A 20,368-nucleotide genomic window follows, 5' to 3' on the forward strand; every position below is an offset into this window, starting at 1 on the left:
GTTGCCCACTCTCACCACTCTTATTCAACATAGTTTTGGAAGTTTTAGCCACAGCAATCAGAGAAGAAAAGGAAATAAAAGGAATCCAAATCGGAAAAGAAGAAGTAAAGCTGTCACTGGTTGCAGATGACATGATACTATACATAGAGAATCCTAAAGATGCTACCAGAAAACTACTAGAGCTAATCAATGAATTTGGTAAAGTAGCAGGATACAAAATTAATGCACAGAAATCTCTGGCATTCCTATATACTAATGATGAAAAATCTGAAAGTGAAATCAAGGAAACACTCCCATTTACCATTGCAACAAAAAGAATAAAATATCTAGGAATAAACCTACCTAAGGAGACAAAAGACCTGTATGCAGAAAATTATAAGACACTGATGAAAGAAATTAAAGATGATACAAATAGATGGAGAGATGTACCATGTTCTTGGATTGGAAGAATCAACATTGTGAAAATGACTCTACTACCCAAAGCAATCTACAGATTCAATGCAATCCCTATCAAACTACCACTGGCATTTTTCACAGAACTAGAACAAAAAATTTCACAATTTGTATGGAAACACCAAAGACCCCGAATAGCCAAAGCAATCTTGAGAATGAAAAATGGAGCTGGAGGAATCAGGCTCCCTGACTTCAGACTATACTACAAAGCTACAGTAATCAAGACAGTGTGGTACTGGCACAAAAACAGAAAGATAGATCAAGGGAACAGGATAGAAAGCCCAGAGATAAACCCACGCACATATGGTCACCTTATCTTCGATAAAGGAGGCAGGAATGTACAGTGGAGAAAGGACCGTCTCTTCAATAAGTGGTGCTGGGAAAGCTGGACAGGGACATGTAAAAGTATGAGATTAGATCACTCCCTAACACCATACACAAAAATAAGCTCAAAATGGATTAAAGACCTAAATGTAAGGCCAGACACTATCAAACTCTTAGAGGAAAGCATAGGCAGAACACTCTATGACATAAATCACAGCAAGATCCTTTTTGACCCACCTCCTAGAGAAATGGAAATAAAGACAAAAATAAACACATGGGACCTAATGAAACTTAAAAGCTTTTGCACAGCAAAGGAAACCATAAACAAGACCAAAAGACAACCCTCAGAATGGGAGAAAATATTTGCAAATGAAGCACCTGACAAAGGATTAATCTCCAAAATTTATAAGCAGCTCATGCAGCTCAATAACAAAAAAACAAACAACCCAATCCAAAAATGGACAGAAGACCTAAATAGACATTTCTCCACAAAAGATATACAGATTGCCAACAAACACATGAAAGGATGCTCAACATCTTTACTCATTAGAGAAATGCAAATCAAAACTACGATGAGATATCATCTCACACCAGTCAGAATGGCCATCATCAAAAAATCTAGAAACAATAAATGCTGGAGAGGGTGTGGAAAAAAGGGAACTCTCTTGCACTGCTGGTGGGAATGTGAATTGGTACAGCCACTATGGAGAACGGTATGGAGGTTCTTGAAAAAACTACAAATAGAACTACCCTATGACCCAGCAATCCCACTACTGAGCTTATACCCTGAGAAAACCATAATTCAAAAAGAGACATGTACCAAAATGTTCATAGCAGCCCTAGTTACAATAGCCCAGAGATGGAAACAACCTATGTGTCCATCATCGGATGAATGGGTAAAGAAGATGTGGCACATATATACGATGGAATATTACTCAGCCATAAAAAGAAACGGAATTGAGCTATCTGTAATGAGGTGGATGGACCTAGAGCCTGTCATACAGAGTGAAGTAAGTCAGAAAGAGAAAGACAAATACTGTATGCTGACACATATATAGAGAATTTAAGGGGAAAAAATGTCATGAAGAACATAGGGGTAAGACAGGAATAAAGACACAGACCTACTAGAGAATGGACTTGAGGATATGGGGAGGGGGAAGGGTAAGCTGTGACAAAGTGAAAGAGCGGCATGGACATATATACACTACCAAACGTAAGGTAGATAGCTAGTGGGAAGCAGCCGCATAGCACAGGGAGATCAGCTCGGTGCTTTGTGACCGCCTGGAGGGGTGGGATAGGGAGGGTGGGAGGGAGACGCAAAAGGGAGGGGATATGGGAACATATGTATATGTATAACTGATGAAATTTGTTATAAAGCAAAAAAAAAAATAAAAAATAAAATAACCTGCTGTATAAAAACATAAATATAATTAAATTTCAAATTTTTAAAAAATAAAATTTAAACATAAAACAGAAAAATGTTGTTCCCTTCACAGATGTATTTATATGAATGAATTATTTCCATGCTTATATCTATAAATACATAAAAGAGGAATAAAATCTAAATTGAACCAAAAAATAAAAAATAAAACTAAACCCACCAGTTATACAGAGGAAAACCCTATCAGGGAACTTGCTCCAGCGGTAAACAATTCTGAAATTGGTCAGTGGTGGGGAATCATCTGCCATACAGCCAGCAGCACCCCCCTCACCCCCCGCAAGGAGTGTCCTCATTGCAAAGCTAGGGGACCGTGCCGAGGCGTCTGTGAGTAAACGTGAGCTGAGCCCCAGGCCAGCTGCTGCTGAACTGTTCCCACCCTTCCCAGGTAAAACACCTGAATATGTACAAGGACTTGAAAGCCTAGAGAAAGGGCCGTGGAGCCACACCAGCGACATCATGCAGGCCAACTTTGTGCCTGCAGGCCAGCCAGGATGGTCCTGGCCCCGGGCGCTCTTCTGGAAGCTTTCCATTGCCCTGCCTGAGATACCCCTCCTGTCCCGGCCCCCACTGCTTTTTTCCTTCCTCACCTCTGCCCAGAGAGAAATTCCAGCGGGAGGTATGGGTGACACATCCTGTTCTTTAGCAGGTGGCAGCCTGGCAACTCCTGCAGAAAGTCCAGCAGAGCCCCACTCACACCGGGCCACCCACAAAGCCGTGGCCCCTCACTCCCTCCCACCAGCACAGCCCCGCCACTGCTGACGGGGCAGAGAATATGGCGTCAGGCACAGCTGCAGGGGCTCTTGCTGCCTGGAGCGCTGTTTATATTGACCTCAACCCAGGCACACCTGGGGAGGGCTGGCCGGCAGGGTCAGGCTGCCCTGGTCAGCTAATCCTCACCCCTCAGGGACTCACTTTGCAGAAAATGGACCTCTCTAAGACAGAACATTAGCCAAGGAACAAAGGACACAATGCCATTTGCAGCACCGTAGATGAGTCTAGAGGTAATCACGTGACTTGTAGTAAGTCAGAAAGAGTAGGACACATATCGTATGATATCACTTATAGGTGTTACCTAAAAATGGATACCAGTGCAGATATTTCCACAGAGTAGGGCAATCACAGATTCATTAAACAAACTTATGGTTCACCAATGGAAAGGTGTGAGGATTGGATCTATTAGGATATTGGGGTTAACAGACATATACAAACACAGGTGAAATATATAATCACCAAAGACCTACGGAATACCAAGAGAAGACTACTCAATATTCTGTCATAACGTACATGGGAAAAGGATCCCAGGAAGAACAGACATATGTATATGTGTAAAAGAACCACATCTTGCACACCTACAACAAGCCAAACATTGTAATCAAACTTGCTGTGATAAAAAATAAAAAAATTAAATTTAAAAAACGAACAAGTAGTGAGACAAACTTAAGGGGCTTTCTCCTGGCACATTCCATTCTAAATGACAACTTAGAACACGACTTCCATTGAGGCTCTGTTGTCCTAGTAACCAGATTTGGTAAGGGAGAACTGCTGCCACCTTGTGGCCGTTTCACACAACAGCAGCTTTAATCCCAGCGCTAATGGTCAGTTGATATTCAAAATCATTGCAGGCCTGTAAATGACACCTGCTCTGAAAACCAATCCTGGGGTCATATATCGACCAAAAAATTCAAAAGACGTCCATATTTCAAAAAGACAGTTTCAAGAGGCATATTTTATGCACATTAGTGTTCTGCCTCTTTTTCTTTCTTTTTTGTTAAAGAAACGGAAATGGAAAGAGGCAAACCTCAGAATGGGCGAAAATATTTGCAAACAAATCAATGGACAGAGGTTTAATCTCCAATATATATAAACAGTTCATGCAGCTTAATACTAAAAAAACAAACAACCCAATACAAAAATGGGCAGAAGATCTAAAGAGACGTTTCTTCAAAGAAGACACAGAGATGGCCAAGACGCACATGAAAAGCTGCTCAACATCACTAATTATTAGAGAAATGCAAATCAAAACTACAATGAGGTATCACCTCACACCTGTTAGAATCGGCATCATCAGAAAATCCACAAACAACAAATTCTGGGGAGGGGGTGGACAAAAAGAACCCTCTTCCACTATTGGTGGGAATGAAAATTGATACAGTCACTATGGAGAACAGTATGGAGGTTCCTTAAAAAACTCAAAATAGAATTACCATATGATCCAGCAATCCCACTTCTGGGCATATACCCAGAGAAAACTATAAATCAAAAAGACACATTCACCACAATGTTCATTGCAGCACTATTTACAATAGCCAGGTAATGGAAGCAACCTAAATGCCTTAAAGCAATTGGAGAAAGAAGAACGCAAACATCCCAAAGTTAGCAGAAGGAAAGAAATCATAAAAATCAGATCAGAAATAAAAAGAAATGAAGGAAACGATAGCAAAGATCAATAAAACTAAAAGCTGGTTCTTTGAGAAGATAAACAAAATTGATAAACCATTAGCCAGACTCATCAAGAAAAAAAAAGGGAGAAGACTCAAATCAATAGAATTAGAAATGAAAAAGGAGAAGTAACAACTGACACTGCAGAAATACAAAAGATCATGAGAGATTACTACAAGCAACTCTATGCCTATAAAATGGACAACCTGGAAGAAATGGACAAATTCTTAGAAACGCACAACCTGCCAAGGCTGAATCAGGAAGAAATAGAAAATATGAACAGACCAATCACAAGCACTGAAATTGAAACTGTGATTAAAAATCTTCCAACAAACAAAAGCCCAGGACCAGATGGCTTCACAGGCGAATTCTATCAAGCATTTAGAGAAGAGCTAACACCTATCCTTCTCAAACTCTTCCAAAATATAGCAGAGGGAGGAACACTCCCAAACTCATTCTACGTGGCCACCATCACCTTGATACCAAAACCAGACAAGGATGTCACAAAGAAAGAAAACTACAGGCCAATATCACTGATGAACATAGATGCAAAAATCCTCAAGAAAATACTAGCAAACAGAATCCAACAGCACATTAAAAGGATCATACACCATGATCAAGTGGGGTTTATTCCAGGAATGCAAGGATTCTTCAATATATGCAAATCAATCAACGTGATACACCATATTAACAAATTGAAGGAGAAAAACCATATGATCATCTCAATAGATGCAGAGAAAGCTTTCGACAAAATTCAACACCCATTTATGATAAAAACCCTGCAGAAAGTAGGCATAGAGGGAACTTTCCTCAACATCATAAAGGCCATATATGACAAACCCACAGCCAGCATCGTCCTCAATGGTGAAAAACTGAAAGCATTTCCACTAAGATCAGGAACAAGACAAGGTTGCCCACTCTCACCACTCTTATTCAACATAGTTTTGGAAGTTTTAGCCACAGCAATCAGAGAAGAAAAGGAAATAAAAGGAATCCAAATCGGAAAAGAAGAAGTAAAGCTGTCACTGGTTGCAGATGACATGATACTATACATAGAGAATCCTAAAGATGCTACCAGAAAACTACTAGAGCTAATCAATGAATTTGGTAAAGTAGCAGGATACAAAATTAATGCACAGAAATCTCTGGCATTCCTATATACTAATGATGAAAAATCTGAAAGTGAAATCAAGGAAACACTCCCATTTACCATTGCAACAAAAAGAATAAAATATCTAGGAATAAACCTACCTAAGGAGACAAAAGACCTGTATGCAGAAAATTATAAGACACTGATGAAAGAAATTAAAGATGATACAAATAGATGGAGAGATGTACCATGTTCTTGGATTGGAAGAATCAACATTGTGAAAATGACTCTACTACCCAAAGCAATCTACAGATTCAATGCAATCCCTATCAAACTACCACTGGCATTTTTCACAGAACTAGAACAAAAAATTTCACAATTTGTATGGAAACACCAAAGACCCCGAATAGCCAAAGCAATCTTGAGAATGAAAAATGGAGCTGGAGGAATCAGGCTCCCTGACTTCAGACTATACTACAAAGCTACAGTAATCAAGACAGTGTGGTACTGGCACAAAAACAGAAAGATAGATCAAGGGAACAGGATAGAAAGCCCAGAGATAAACCCACGCACATATGGTCACCTTATCTTCGATAAAGGAGGCAGGAATGTACAGTGGAGAAAGGACCGTCTCTTCAATAAGTGGTGCTGGGAAAGCTGGACAGGGACATGTAAAAGTATGAGATTAGATCACTCCCTAACACCATACACAAAAATAAGCTCAAAATGGATTAAAGACCTAAATGTAAGGCCAGACACTATCAAACTCTTAGAGGAAAGCATAGGCAGAACACTCTATGACATAAATCACAGCAAGATCCTTTTTGACCCACCTCCTAGAGAAATGGAAATAAAGACAAAAATAAACACATGGGACCTAATGAAACTTAAAAGCTTTTGCACAGCAAAGGAAACCATAAACAAGACCAAAAGACAACCCTCAGAATGGGAGAAAATATTTGCAAATGAAGCACCTGACAAAGGATTAATCTCCAAAATTTATAAGCAGCTCATGCAGCTCAATAACAAAAAAACAAACAACCCAATCCAAAAATGGACAGAAGACCTAAATAGACATTTCTCCACAAAAGATATACAGATTGCCAACAAACACATGAAAGGATGCTCAACATCTTTACTCATTAGAGAAATGCAAATCAAAACTACGATGAGATATCATCTCACACCAGTCAGAATGGCCATCATCAAAAAATCTAGAAACAATAAATGCTGGAGAGGGTGTGGAAAAAAGGGAACTCTCTTGCACTGCTGGTGGGAATGTGAATTGGTACAGCCACTATGGAGAACGGTATGGAGGTTCTTGAAAAAACTACAAATAGAACTACCCTATGACCCAGCAATCCCACTACTGAGCTTATACCCTGAGAAAACCATAATTCAAAAAGAGACATGTACCAAAATGTTCATAGCAGCCCTAGTTACAATAGCCCAGAGATGGAAACAACCTATGTGTCCATCATCGGATGAACGGGTAAAGAAGATGTGGCACATATATACGATGGAATATTACTCAGCCATAAAAAGAAACGGAATTGAGCTATCTGTAATGAGGTGGATGGACCTAGAGCCTGTCATACAGAGTGAAGTAAGTCAGAAAGAGAAAGACAAATACTGTATGCTGACACATATATAGAGAATTTAAGGGGAAAAAATGTCATGAAGAACATAGGGGTAAGACAGGAATAAAGACACAGACCTACTAGAGAATGGACTTGAGGATATGGGGAGGGGGAAGGGTAAGCTGTGACAAAGTGAAAGAGCGGCATGGACATATATACACTACCAAACGTAAGGTAGATAGCTAGTGGGAAGCAGCCGCATAGCACAGGGAGATCAGCTCGGTGCTTTGTGACCGCCTGGAGGGGTGGGATAGGGAGGGCGGGAGGGAGATTCAAAAGGGAGGGGATATGGGAACATATGTATATGTATAACTGATTAAATTTGTTAAATTAAAAAAATATTTAAAAAATATTATGACATAGTATGAGTGTGTTTCGTGTTTGGTAATTGCAATCATTGTTGTGGTCATCCATTTACAATGCTTGGTGTCAGTTTATTTATCTCTTGTAAAAATAAAACACAGTGTGTGTGTGTGTGTGTGTGTGTGTGTGTGTGAAAAAATAAAAATACAAAATAAATTTTTTAAAGTTATAAATATGTTGAAGAATTTAAAAAACAAAGAAACAAACACAATGAGCATGGAAGTCGAAGATATATAAAAATATCAATTGGAATCCTGGAGCTAAAAATTATAATATCAGAAATGAAAAATTCATTGGAAGGGTTAAATAACAAGTTAGCAGAAGGAAAAACCAGGGATCTTGAAAAACAACAATAGAAACTATCCAACTGAAACACACTAGAAAAAAAAGGCTAAAGGAAAAAAAAACCCAATTTTTAAAGTGGGCAAAAGACTTGAATAGACATTTCTCCAGAGATGTACAAATGGCCAATAAGTACAAGAAAAGATGCTCAGCATCACTAACCATGAGGGAACTGCAAATCACAATGACAAGAAGATACTGTCTCACACGCATTAAGCATGGATACTATCAGGGGAAAAAAAAGAATTAACAAGTATAGACGAGGATGCAGAGAAATTGGAAGCCTTGCACACTGTTGGTAGGTGTGTAAAATGGTGCAGCTGCTATGGAAACAGTATGAAAGTTCCTTTAAAAATTAAAAATAGGATTATCATAGGATCCAGCAATTCCTTTAGGAATTTAAATCAGGGACTCAGATATATATATATATATATATATATATATATATATATATATATATATATATATATATATATATATATATATATATATCTTTGATATATATGTTCCAGTGATCCCACTCCTGGGCATATATCTGGACAAAACTATAATCCAAAAAGATACATGCACCCCAATGTTCATAGCAGCACTATTTACAACAGCCAAGACATAGAAGCAACCTAAGTGTGCATCAGCAGGTGAATCGTAGCAACAGGTAAAGAAGATGTGGTATATATATACAGTGGAATATTACTCAGCCATAAAAAAAGAACAGACTAATGCCATTTTCAGCAACATGGATGGACCTAGAGATTATCATACTAAGTGAAGTAAGTCAGGCAGAGAAAGACAAATATCATATGATATCGCTTATAAAGGGAATCTAAAAAAATGACACAAATGAACTTATTTACAAAACAGAAGTAGACTCACAGACATAGAAAACAATATTAAGGTTACCAAGGGGAAGAGGGGGAGGGATAAATTAGGAGTTTAGGATTAAAATATACACACTAGTATATATAAAATAAATAACCAACAAGGACTTACTGTACAACACAGGAAAGTATACTCAATATCTTGTAATAGCCTATAATAGAAAAGAATCTAAAAAAGAAAAAAATATATATATATACAGATCACTTTGCTGTACACCTGAAACTAACACAACATGCTAAATCAACTGTATTTCAATAAAAAAAATTTTAAATAAAAATTGAAAAAAATTCTAAATTTTCTGTTTAGTGTATTTTACCACAATTTAAAAAAATAAAATGGTTAAAAAATAATGGAGAGACTCTCAGGAACGTATGGGATAATAACAAGTTGTTAATATTCATAATATTCATATCATCAGAGTCCCAGAATAGAGAAGAAGAAATAAAGACTTTTCAGACATACCAAAGCTGAAAGAATTCATCACTAGCAAACCCAGAGTAAAAGAATTGTTAAAAGAAGTCCTCCAGGCAGAAGGAAATTGATACCTGATGATACCTGATGAAAATATGAGATCATAAATAATAAATATATAATATTTTTCTTTCTATTTAAATGTCTTTAAAAGATAAGTGACTAGCTTATACAAAAGTAATGACAATATATTGTGGGGTTTATGATACATACAAATAAAATGAATGACAACAGTAGCATAAAGGCTGAGAGGGAAGAATGGAGGTAAAACTGTTGTAAGGTTTTTGTATTATACATGAAGTGGTATATTTATCAGTTTAATGTAGACCACTATGAGTTAAAAATGTACACCATAAACCCTAAAGTCAGAAAACAAAGAGATGCACAGCAATAATAACCAGAACAATAATAACGAGAACTGGCAAAGGACTCATATCCAAAATATATAAAGAACTACAAATAAATAAGAAAAAGGTAGTACTAAGAAGCGAAAGACATGAAATCCAAATGGACCATTGTAAAAATGTGCTCAAACTCAACATTAATTAAGAAAAAGCTAGCGAAAATCATAAAGAGATGCCACTACAAACCAACTAGAACGGCTAAATTTAAAAATTAAAACTGACAACAAGTGTCAGCGAAGATGTGGGGCACAGGGAGCTAGTTATACTGCTGTGGAGTGCAAAACGATACAAATAATGAAAAAGATAGTTGGTACCATCTACAAAGTTGAAGATACATATACTACGACCTAATAGTGTCATTCCTAGACACATAACTTAGAGAAGAGGGCACATGTACAGCAAGAAACATATAAAAGCAAGTTTGTAGCAGCAAAAGTTGGAAACTGATAACAACTCAAACTTCCATCAACAGTAGATGGACAAGTGAACTATGCTGTATCACACAGAAGACTATGCAGCAATGAAAATGAGTGAAGTATAGGTCTTCACAGCAGTACACATTAATCTCACAAAAGATGCTGAGCAAAAGAATATATGTGTGATGATTTTATTTAAGTAAGGTTAAAAAACAAGTAAAACATATTTGGGCAATAAAATGATAAAGAAAAGCAGGGAAATGATAAAGCCAGGATTTGGGGGTTAGGGAGGGGAAAGGGAGGGCTTCTGGAAAGCTAGTGCCATTCTATATACCTTGATCTGGAGGGTTGAAACATAGGTGTTTGCTTTAAAATTTACATTTATAATACATTGATATATACTTTCCATATATTAAGACCAAACAAAAAATGAAAGAAAATCAATATATGGTTGAGGAAAAAAAATCTAACGTCATTTATTTGGTTGCCTACTTTCCCCAACATTACTTATTAAACCATCTATATGTGATTACAACTTAATATATTCCATTCTTACTTGCACTTGAGATTTGGTAACTGTTGTTATCAACAATAGTTTTTGGCAAGGATGAATGGACTTTTGCGAGGGGTGGGTAAAGGGGAGGGATAGTAAAAGTGTGAATAAAAAAGCAGGAGAGGGAGATAGTCATCCTCATGGGATTTGTTTTTAAATAGGAAAATTCTAGAGACAGAACCGAAAAGAGAGAGGAAGTCTGTGAGAGGTTTGCCAAGTCAGAGAGCAAAATGTCACCTGATAAAAGGACTTATGAATGAGCTCAGAGCAAAACTATTTGGAGGAAATCTAAAGAGGACATGCCTGCAGGATGGAGGTCGGTTATACTGGGTGCCTGGCCCAAGGGTACAGCCTCCAGCTACACGACGTAGACGGTAACATAAAGTTTGCCGAATGTTCTCAAATATTTGATATATTGCTATTTTAAAATATGTTTATTGCTCATTTTTTCTTGCTTTAAACATAGTATTTATTTTTTAACATCTTTATTGGAGTATAATTGCCCTACAGTGGTGTGTTAGTTTCTGCTTTATAATAAAGTGAATCAGCTATACATACACATATGTCCCCATATCTCTTCCCTCTTGCGTCTCCCTCCCACCCACCCTCCTCATCCCACCCCTCCGGGTGGTCACAAAGCAGGCGCTGATCTCCCTGTGCTATGCGGCTGCAAGTGGCATGGACATATATACACTACCAAACGTAAAGTAGATAGCTAGTGGTAAACATAGCATTTATTGATGGAAGAAAATTACAGAAAAATACGTAGTGCCACATTTTGTCCAACCTTGACGGCGGAATTCATTCCTTTTTTAGCGCACAATGAAGGACTGGCCGGAGCAGCCCCAGGGCCGGCATGAAGGGCTGCGGTGGATTTGGAAGTGGGGCTCGGACCAGCCTTCCCTCCACAGTGCAAAGCCAGCAACCCTCCAGTCTAGGAGGGATTCTCCCTAGGCGGCAGGGCGGGACTGAGAGGTGCGAGGGCTGCTTTAGATGCCAGGCTCTTTCCAGGGAGCCCCGCCCAGGCCCCGCCCCGCCCCGGCCGCAGCCCCGCCCCGGCCCCGCCCGCGCCTTGCCGCGCTCCCACACTCAGAGCCCGAGCCGCGGTCGCTCATCTGACCCGAGCCACAGCGGCCGGAGATGCAGCGGGGTGCCGCGCTGTGCCTGCGCCTGTGGCTTTGCCTCGGACTGCTCGACAGCGAGCGTGGTGAGCCCTCCGCCTGCCCCAGTGTACAGCTGGCCACGAGGGGGGACGTTTTCCCTGGGCAAATGGTGGGACCTCACCGATGGGAGACGGGCGGGGGACAGGGCCCGCGGGACCCTCCGGCACGACACAGGGTCGGGAGCCAGGGATTCAGACACCGGAAGGAGCACGGCGAGTCGGGCCGGGCTTGCCGGGATGAGGAAAGGGCGGGGACGGGGCGCGGGGCTGCACCGCAGCTTAGAGGTGGTGCTCAGTCCCCGACTGCGCTCCACAGTCTGTGGCTCAGCTCCCTCGGACTTGGGCCCCTTCGCGCTGCACCCTCAGCCTGGATCCTTCGCTTGCTTACACGCTTTCCCGCGGAGTCCAGGCACCGCACTGCTCTGTCCTCGGACCCGGGAGCACTGGGCATTGTCCCCCCGCGCAGAGGCTGCAATCCCCGCCGGGTCGTAGACCTGGGTGCGCACTTCCCGACACCTCTAGTCTGCGCTCGAGATCGGTCCTCGAGGACCTAGAGGGAACTAACTTCCCCAGGCCAAGGACTGCGGGGGCAGGGGCTCGGGATCGTGGGAGATAGGTGCCGTGGGGCGGATTGGGCGCAGGTGCCTGTTGGAACTTGAGGCGAATCTTGAGTCGGCAACTCGTAAGTGATCAGCATGGCAGAAGAGGCAGGGGCCGGCCCTCGCCGTATCTGATGGGGGGTAGGACCCTGGAAGGCCAAGCTAAGGATCTTGGATCATAAGGCAGGGGCCGACAAGGACGGGTCTTAAACACAGGAGAGGCAAGGTCTGGTTTCTGATGGGAACATGACTGGAGGTTGCTGCTGAGGGATTGGAGGGAAGAGAGTGTGGGGGCTGAGGGAGGGAGCAGGGGGGTATGGTTGTTCGGAGATGTCAGTATAAAGCATCAGGAATGAGGGGAGGATGAGCTGGAAGCTGATGCAAGATCTGGTGACCCTGGAAATCAGAAGGTGGAGGAGGGGTAATGGGTCCCCAGTGGTGGAGGGAGGAGTTCTGGGAGGTCTGAAGGGAGAGATGGGGACCTCGCTATTTTTAAGCACCATGGGCATTGAATAGTGGCTTTACATGCTTCATTTCTTTTAATCCTCACAAGGGAGTGTTAGACCCATTTTACAGATGGGCACACTTAGACCAATGACACTTATAACTTCCCCCAAAGTCCCCGGGAAGCCAGTAATAAGGGAAATGGTCAACCCAGGTCTTTGGAATAACAGAGCTCTGTTCTCTGTGCCTATATGGGCTGAAGAGCTGGGGATAGTGGAGGTGAGGAAGGCGTGGGTGAACCTAGGGGGAGGAGGAGGGAGGAAGACATCTGTCTGGCCTCCAAGTCAGGGCAGGTCTTAGCAGAGGGGCTGCCACTTGGCTCTTCCTCGCTCCCCTGCACCCTGCCCAGGACCAGGCTCTCACAGGTGCTCAGCATGTGTTAAGTGACTGAATGAGTGTGGGGAAAGAGTTGAATGGCGCCATGGCTGGGCTTTAGGGCAGAGGAGTGGGAGATCCCACCTTGAGGTGACATCCAGCAAGCACTAGGTGTAGTGTCCAAGGCTCAGGAGAGAGGCTGGGCTGGAGAGCTGGAGCGGAAGCAGAGCAAAGGGTCTAGGATGGGACCCTCTCCCCCAAGGAGGGGACCAGAGAGGGAGAGGCTTCCAGGGAGACGGGGAATATTCGGCATGCAGGGTTTGAGGAAAACCAGGAGAGGCTTGTGTCCTGGTGCTCCTGAGTGGAGCAGGGTGGGAGGTGGAGGAGGTGGGGGGGACGAGGTCAGTGTTACAGTGAGTGCAGGTGATTCTTACCAAAGTTGGGCAATGAAGGGGAAGAGAGAGAATGAAGCTAAGGGGCCCATGGAAGGGGGGTGGACTAGGTCATGGCTCGTGGGGAGCAGTCCCATGGAGAACAGACCATTGCTGCTGTCCCTGAGCCTTGCATTTGCACCACCCATTTCTGGGCTGAGGAGGGCCCGAGGAGCTGCCAGCCTGATGCGGGATACTGGAGCAGAAGCAAAAACACTCCAGTGCAGCCAGAGTAGGAGGCCAGGTGCTGGCAGGTGAGCAGCCTGGCCGTGAAGCTGACCCTCAAAGGTGTGATGTTGGTCCCAGAACGAGACTCTTGTCCTAGCTCTACCCCTAAATTCCTTGCTATATTACCTGGGCCCCTCTCTTCCTTTCCTTGTGCCTCAGTTTCCCCATGCATAGGAGTGCAACAAGCTGGCAAGCACTGAGGGGCTGTGCTTGGGGTTGGGCTTTTTGCCCCAGTAGTGTCCCTGTAGAGAAGGTAGGCGGCGGAGGTCACCTCCAACAGACTTTGTCTCTTGGAGCTCAGTCTAGAGTGAGGCTGTTTGTGCCTCTGAACAGTGGGCAGTCAGCTCAGGGACATGTGGGGGAAGGAGGCAACTGCTGGGAAGCTTGGTTGGCCCAGCCTGAGGATGCTGGCTCCTGCCATGGGCTGAGGCACACATGCCCATCCCAGCTCTTCGCTGTCCCTGCTCCTCAGCCCTGAGCCAGACCCAGGTGTGGACAGAGGTGTGGGGGTGGGGGTGGGGATGCAAGTCAGTGCAGGCAGAATGTGGGGGCTGGGCCCATCTTACTTGGTGCCTGTGGAGCAGTGGCTCAGTGCTCTGAGGGCTCAAGTGTAGGTGCTGCTCACATCCCCAGCATGCCGGAGGTACCAGGTCAGTGAGGCTGAAGGCTCTCTGCCTCCCCAGAGCCCAGTGCCCACGTGGCCAGGCACCAGACTGGGCACGAGGTATAACAAGGGGACTGTCTGGCCAGCTCCTTGCTCTACCATCCCCACGCTGACCCCCAGGCAGTGGCACCCCAACCCGGGGAAGGGGACTGCAGTTCTGTGCAAGTTGAAAGGTATAGTGTCCGGGCAGTCTAGGGAGGATTTGCACCAAGCGCATCCTGCAGGGGTTTCCTGAGCGCCAGACTAGCAGGAACACAAACATGGTATCGTAGCCCAGGGGCGAAAGTGCTCAGTGACCCAGTGGGCCCCAGCTGGTGGCTGTGGGCTGCACAGGGTTGCTTCTAGCTTGGGGCTTCCTGGAGGGGTCTGCAGACTCCACGGAAAGGGATTCCAGGTAGGGCAAAGACCTCCTCAGAGGCCCAGAGGCAGAAGAGTCAGATGGTGATCAGATGAGGCTAGACTCGTAGGGGCGGAAGGATGGGATGGAGGAGACAGGCAAGTGGAGGTGGCAGGAGCCAGCAGCTCACCCGGAAGGGGGAGGACTGAGCAGGGAGTCACCTGGTCAGATTCCCCTGAAGGCATCACCAGCGGGGTAAGACCAGATGCAAGTCCACAGCAAGGAGGCTGCGGGTGAACCCAGGAGATACGCCAGGGAAGCAGGCAGCAGGGGATGGTGGAGAGAGAGGGGCAAGTGCCAGTCTCTGGCGTAAGCAACAGAACAGGTCATGAAATTGTTTACCAGCTGGGGACCCTGAGAAGAGGAGGAAATGCGGGGATAGGTGAGACACTCCACCAGGGAGGCAGGGCCTCAAGTCGAAGGCAGGGAGGAGGAAAGTTGGGGGCACTTGAGTGTGATGAGGCAGAGGGGAGTCGGGGAACCCAGGGAAGCTAAGTGGGGTCTCAGCCATGAGGGGAAGTTCTTCTCTATGTCTAGCTTACACCCCTCCCGCTGCCGCTTGGGTGTCCCCCCCACCGCCCTGCCATTGTAGATTTCTCTCCACTAGGGCCTAGCCTGCGCCCCACAGCCCTGAGATACCCCTCAGAGAGGGGGGATGGATGGGGAGAGGGATCCGGACAGCCTCTCACACTCCTTGCACCGACCTCTGAGCAAGACACAGCCGACGTGTCCAGCTGGAGCCAGGGATTCCTGAGTTTCGATCCTTTTCAGACACTGGCTTCCTCTGGGATCTCGGTTTTCCGGTCACGCCAAAGGGAGAAGCCTGGGAGCAGGAAGATGCGGGCTTTGGCGCTGGCTGCTGCTGAGGCTGGGTGTGGCCGACAGCAGGCACGCTGCTGCCTGGCTCTGGTGCCCCAGGCCACCCCCATCCCCGAGGCCTGGCTGGGGTGTGGTGGCCCAGTGAGCCGGCACAGGTTTCAGGGTGGCAAGTGGGGGAGCCCCGCCACGTGGCCAGCGAGGTCAGCATGGGTTCATGGGAAAGGACTTGTCAGCCACAGGAGAGGACATCCTGCCTGCATTTCCCTCTTCCTGCAGCAGGAGCCCATGGCCCAGATTTAGCAGCGCTGGGGGGCCACCTCTGAGCCAGCTGGGCTGTCTGATAACACCACCCGTCCCGCTGCCACAGAGCAGAGCCCTGATCCCAGAAAGGCCAGGGCAACTGCCTGGCACAGTTGGCTGCACCCACAGCTATGCTGCGCTGGGAGCTTCACATCTACCAGGGTGCCCTTCCTCCCCATCTCACCTCCAGGGGGTACTCAGGCAGCCCACGGTCCCACTCAGCCTCTCCAACACTCCCTGCTTCCCAAAATTGCCTCTCTGCTGCTTCAGCAGGACCACTCTAAAACACAGATCTGAGCCTTCCTCGGGCCACCCGCCCCTGCCGGCCCCTCTTGGGCTGACAGTACAGGCCCTCCTGCTAGGGTCCCAAGGGCAGCCGTATGTAGCCTGACATCCACCTAGCCTGCACCCATCACATACCCCAGCCTCAGCACATGACCTTTCTCCTGCTCCAGATACGTGCAGAAGGCTGCTGAGAATTCCAGGCAGAAGGTGATGCCGCTCCAAGTGAGAGGGGTCTACTAGGGCGGGAGGGGGGCTTCATTCCCACTCCCTGTGTGCCCCAGGAGCACAGAATCTAGGCTTTCAGGTAGGTTCAGGGGAAGCTCTTATCCTTATCCAACGTAAAGCAGCATCCTCAAAGCTAGCCTGAACTCTACCAAATGGAGTTTCGTTTGTATGAAGCAGCACTTATGTGCACACATGGACGCACACACACTTGGAGTGTCTACCGGTGAGCCACACCTCGGTCTGAAATGCTTAACCCAATTTCTTCACACTAGCGTGTGTGAAGATTTTAACCTTGTGACATAGGCTGTTGTGCCCATTTTAGAGATTAGAAAATTAAGGCCAGAGGAATGAAATGGCTCATTAGATGCTAGAGCAGCTTTGAGAGAAGTGACAAGTGTCTGGTGCCTGGTGCCAGATGGCATAGGGTCTGAGGGGCAAGAAGGGGCAGACATGGCAGGTGTTGTCCACATTCCCCAGGGAAAGCACTGGAGAGGTGGGCATGTGGGGTCCTAAATTTCTGACCACCTCATGGACATTTTCACCTTGATGTCCTGTACAGCTTTCAAAAGCAGCATGCCACTAGACACATTGCTTTTCCCCAGGCCTACGCCTGGCAGATGTGCCTACTTGAGGGCAGGACATCTGCACCTCCATCCCTTGCCTCCACACGTGCCCACACACTGTGTGTTGTCGCTTTGTCCCCTGGATCCTCAAAGCCAGTCAAGAGCAATCCAGGGTAAAGTCCATGCTGGGGATGCCACCCTGGAAAGCCTCTCATCCTTCCACTGAGGACCTGTCAAGTGCAGTGGGTCAAGCCGCTGCATGAAGCTGTGGAAACATGCAGAGAGGCCCCCAGGAGGGGACTAAAATTGCGACCCTGGGGCTGGAGCAGGCACCAGGCAGGTGACGAGAGTGACTGGTGAGTCCCTTGAGAAGATCAGGTTCCATCCCTAAGCAGCGGAGAGGCAGGAAATTGTTTTAGGCAGAAGAGGGATTTGTGCTCTAGAAGGCTCCTCTGACCACCGGGAAAAGCCTGGACCAGTGGGGAGACACTGGTGTGGTGAGCCAGAGGAGGGATTTTGAGGTTAGCCAGGCAGTGGGGTGGCAAAGAAGGGGACTGGAAAGGGCAGCCCCAGAATGTCTAGGGGTGGCACTCGGGCTGGAAGGCATCTACTGCTAAGCGTCCGAGCTCTGTGAGTGCAAAGCACTTTGCCAAGTGGCAGGGAGACGAGGGGGGCAGGCCTGGTGGTTCCAGCCATACTGCCTCTGGTGCTGGTTCTGAGGAAGTAGAGAGTAAATAGCAGCTTCCCATAATCCTGTCCCCCAAAGATAACCTCTGACTAGCAAGTTAACCTCTGTGCCTTAGTTTTCTCATCTGCAAAATGGTAAGAATAGTACCCACCTCAGGGGGGCAATAGAGGGCTGTGGTATGCACAAGTGCATAGGCTGTGGTGGCATACAGAAAATGTTTGCTCTTGTCTGTTGTTGTAACAGGGTATATTGGGGTAAGCAGAATTTGGGGGTCAGAGTATATGAGCATTTGTTTTATTACTGTGAGTGCCTGTTTGTCCACATCCTTGCCAGCACCGGGAATCCTCTATACTCTTAACACTTGCTCATCTGGGCTGGGGATATTTCTGTGCCCTGTGGCTCGCTGTCCTCCTCAGTGGGTGGTGTGGTATGAGGGCTGGGGGCGCCTGGCAGGAGACATCTGGGAAGCAGAGTCCCCTGGGTGCCAGGGAGGGTGGGGGGCTCAGAGGTAGGCTTGGAGCCCTGGGGTTGTGCCACCTCCAGGGGGAACGAGCGCACCTGGAGCAGCTCCAGTTAAATGAGCCACCAGGAGCCTAAGGCTGGGCCTGTGACCCGGGGCCCTTCTCTGGGGCCTCATTCCTCCACACCATGCTCCATCTGTTCCACCTACCTGACCGTCCAAGGTCACCCGCACTCTGGTCTTTGCACGTGTCCCTCTGCCCTCTGTGCCCTCCTCCTGGGCCAGCAAGCTCCTGTTCAGTCTACAAAGCCTATTTCAACTCACAGGAACACTCCCTCCCACTGGCAAGGCTTTCTCTGACTGCCCCCCACCTTGGCACTGTGACCAAAGCACAGAGTCACAGCGGGATGCAACTGCTGTGACATGCAAAACAGTGGACAGGCAGTGACAGTGAAGATCTCAGTGTGCCTGAGCAGGCAACAGTTTAGCCTTACAATGGTTCTTAGTGTGGTATTATGGTGGTCTGTTGTTCCCAATAATCTTGGGGACAATTCTCATTTCATAAGTTTGGAGCAGGGGAAGTGACTTGCCCTAGGTCATACAGTCAGAATGACATTGTAGGGCGTGCAGCTGGGTTCACGGGGCTTCGGGCACTCTCTCTCGGTACAGCCCCTCCCATCTCAGCCCTTTCAGTCCTGCAGGGTGGGAGATGGGAGGACTCATGGACTATTGACCTCACCCTTGACCTCTGGAGGCACAGAGGCTGCCATCCAGGTGGGGGTGGGGGGACTCCAAGACAGAACACCCCTGAGCCTTCTTCCAAGGTCTATGCACAAGCCTGGCCCCAAGAATGAAGGGAGAGGGCCTTAGAGCCGGCTCCCCAACTCAGCCCAGCCCTGGGATTGATGCACGGTGACCCCAACCTGGCCTCACCTGCCCCCAGTGCTTTCCCCTCAGCTTGGCTTCAGTCTGCAGCCATGGGCCTGGCCCTGGCTGCCTCTGTCCTCCAGGGCACAGGTGCTAAGGAGAGTGTGGACCAGACTAGCAGGACTGCAGTACAGCGCCTGTCACCCACCAGGTGACCATGACATTTCCTTGAAATAAGGACTTGCAAATGCAAAAACCACTACTGCTACACTCTGCCAGAGTATGTAGGGGCACCCCTGAGCTTACACACCATCCTGGCATCATCCCTGGGTTGGTTGTGCTCGACGTGAGGACAGAGCCATGGGCCAATGACATTCTGGCCCCCAGGAGCCACCCAAAGGTACAAACCTTCCCCGTGTGGTGGGTGAGGGCCTGGTGTGCTCAGCAGGTGCATACTGGGTGTGGCTGGTGTCTTGACTGTGTGGCAGAAGCATTGGGAGGTGAAGCTCGTTAGAAGGGGGGTGCCTGTTGGGCAGGGCATCGCCCTGGAGGCCGGGCCAAGGCCATTCACAGCTCCAGAGGGCCACAAGGAGCCAGTGAAGGTGTCCGCTGGGCTGAGTGACAAATTGGAGGCCAGGAAGGAGACTGCTAGGGAGCAGAGAGGTAGGGAGACTGGCACTCGTGGTGGCAGTGGGAGACAAGGAGATGGAGAGGTGTGAGGGCTGAGTCCCAGGCAGGGTCGGGCCTGGACTTGGCCAGACTTGGGCTCCTGCACAGCTGCTGGTTATCACTGATGTGGAGCCTGGAGCCTCAGTTTCCTCATTGCCGACTGGACTCGTGATCCCTCCCTCCCTCCCAGGCTACGTGAGGATCAAATGAGGCAGTGACTGCTGGGCTGTGGTTCAGTGCCTAACCCACAGGACTTCCCACCCCTCCTGCCTGCCCCTCACCCAGGATCCTGGTGTGCTGCTTCCACAGCCAGCGCCTGTGGCTGACCCCAGGGTCCCACTGCCCAAGGCTGCTGACAGCACAGAGAAGAGGAGGTA

The 20,368-nt window shown here is 46.8% G+C and overlaps 1 protein-coding gene across 4 annotated transcripts in view; it reads left to right on the forward strand.

Moving 5' to 3' along the window:
* The first annotated feature begins 11,945 nt into the window (after positions 1 to 11,945).
* The window catches only part of FLT4 (fms related receptor tyrosine kinase 4), a 40,323-nt gene continuing 31,900 nt past the window's right edge, over positions 11,946 to 20,368 (forward strand). For all 4 annotated transcript variants that reach the window (XM_082621287.1, XM_082621288.1, XM_082621289.1 and 1 more), the window contains exon 1: positions 11,946 to 12,022. In XM_082621287.1, coding sequence (XP_082477413.1) covers positions 11,956 to 12,022 — 67 coding nt within the window. In that variant the 5' untranslated portion in view covers positions 11,946 to 11,955. The remainder of the gene's footprint in view (positions 12,023 to 20,368) is intronic.

This window comes from Mesoplodon mirus (genome assembly GCF_964341445.2).
Source record: "Mesoplodon mirus genome assembly, chromosome: 5".
NCBI lineage: Eukaryota > Metazoa > Chordata > Mammalia > Artiodactyla > Ziphiidae > Mesoplodon > Mesoplodon mirus.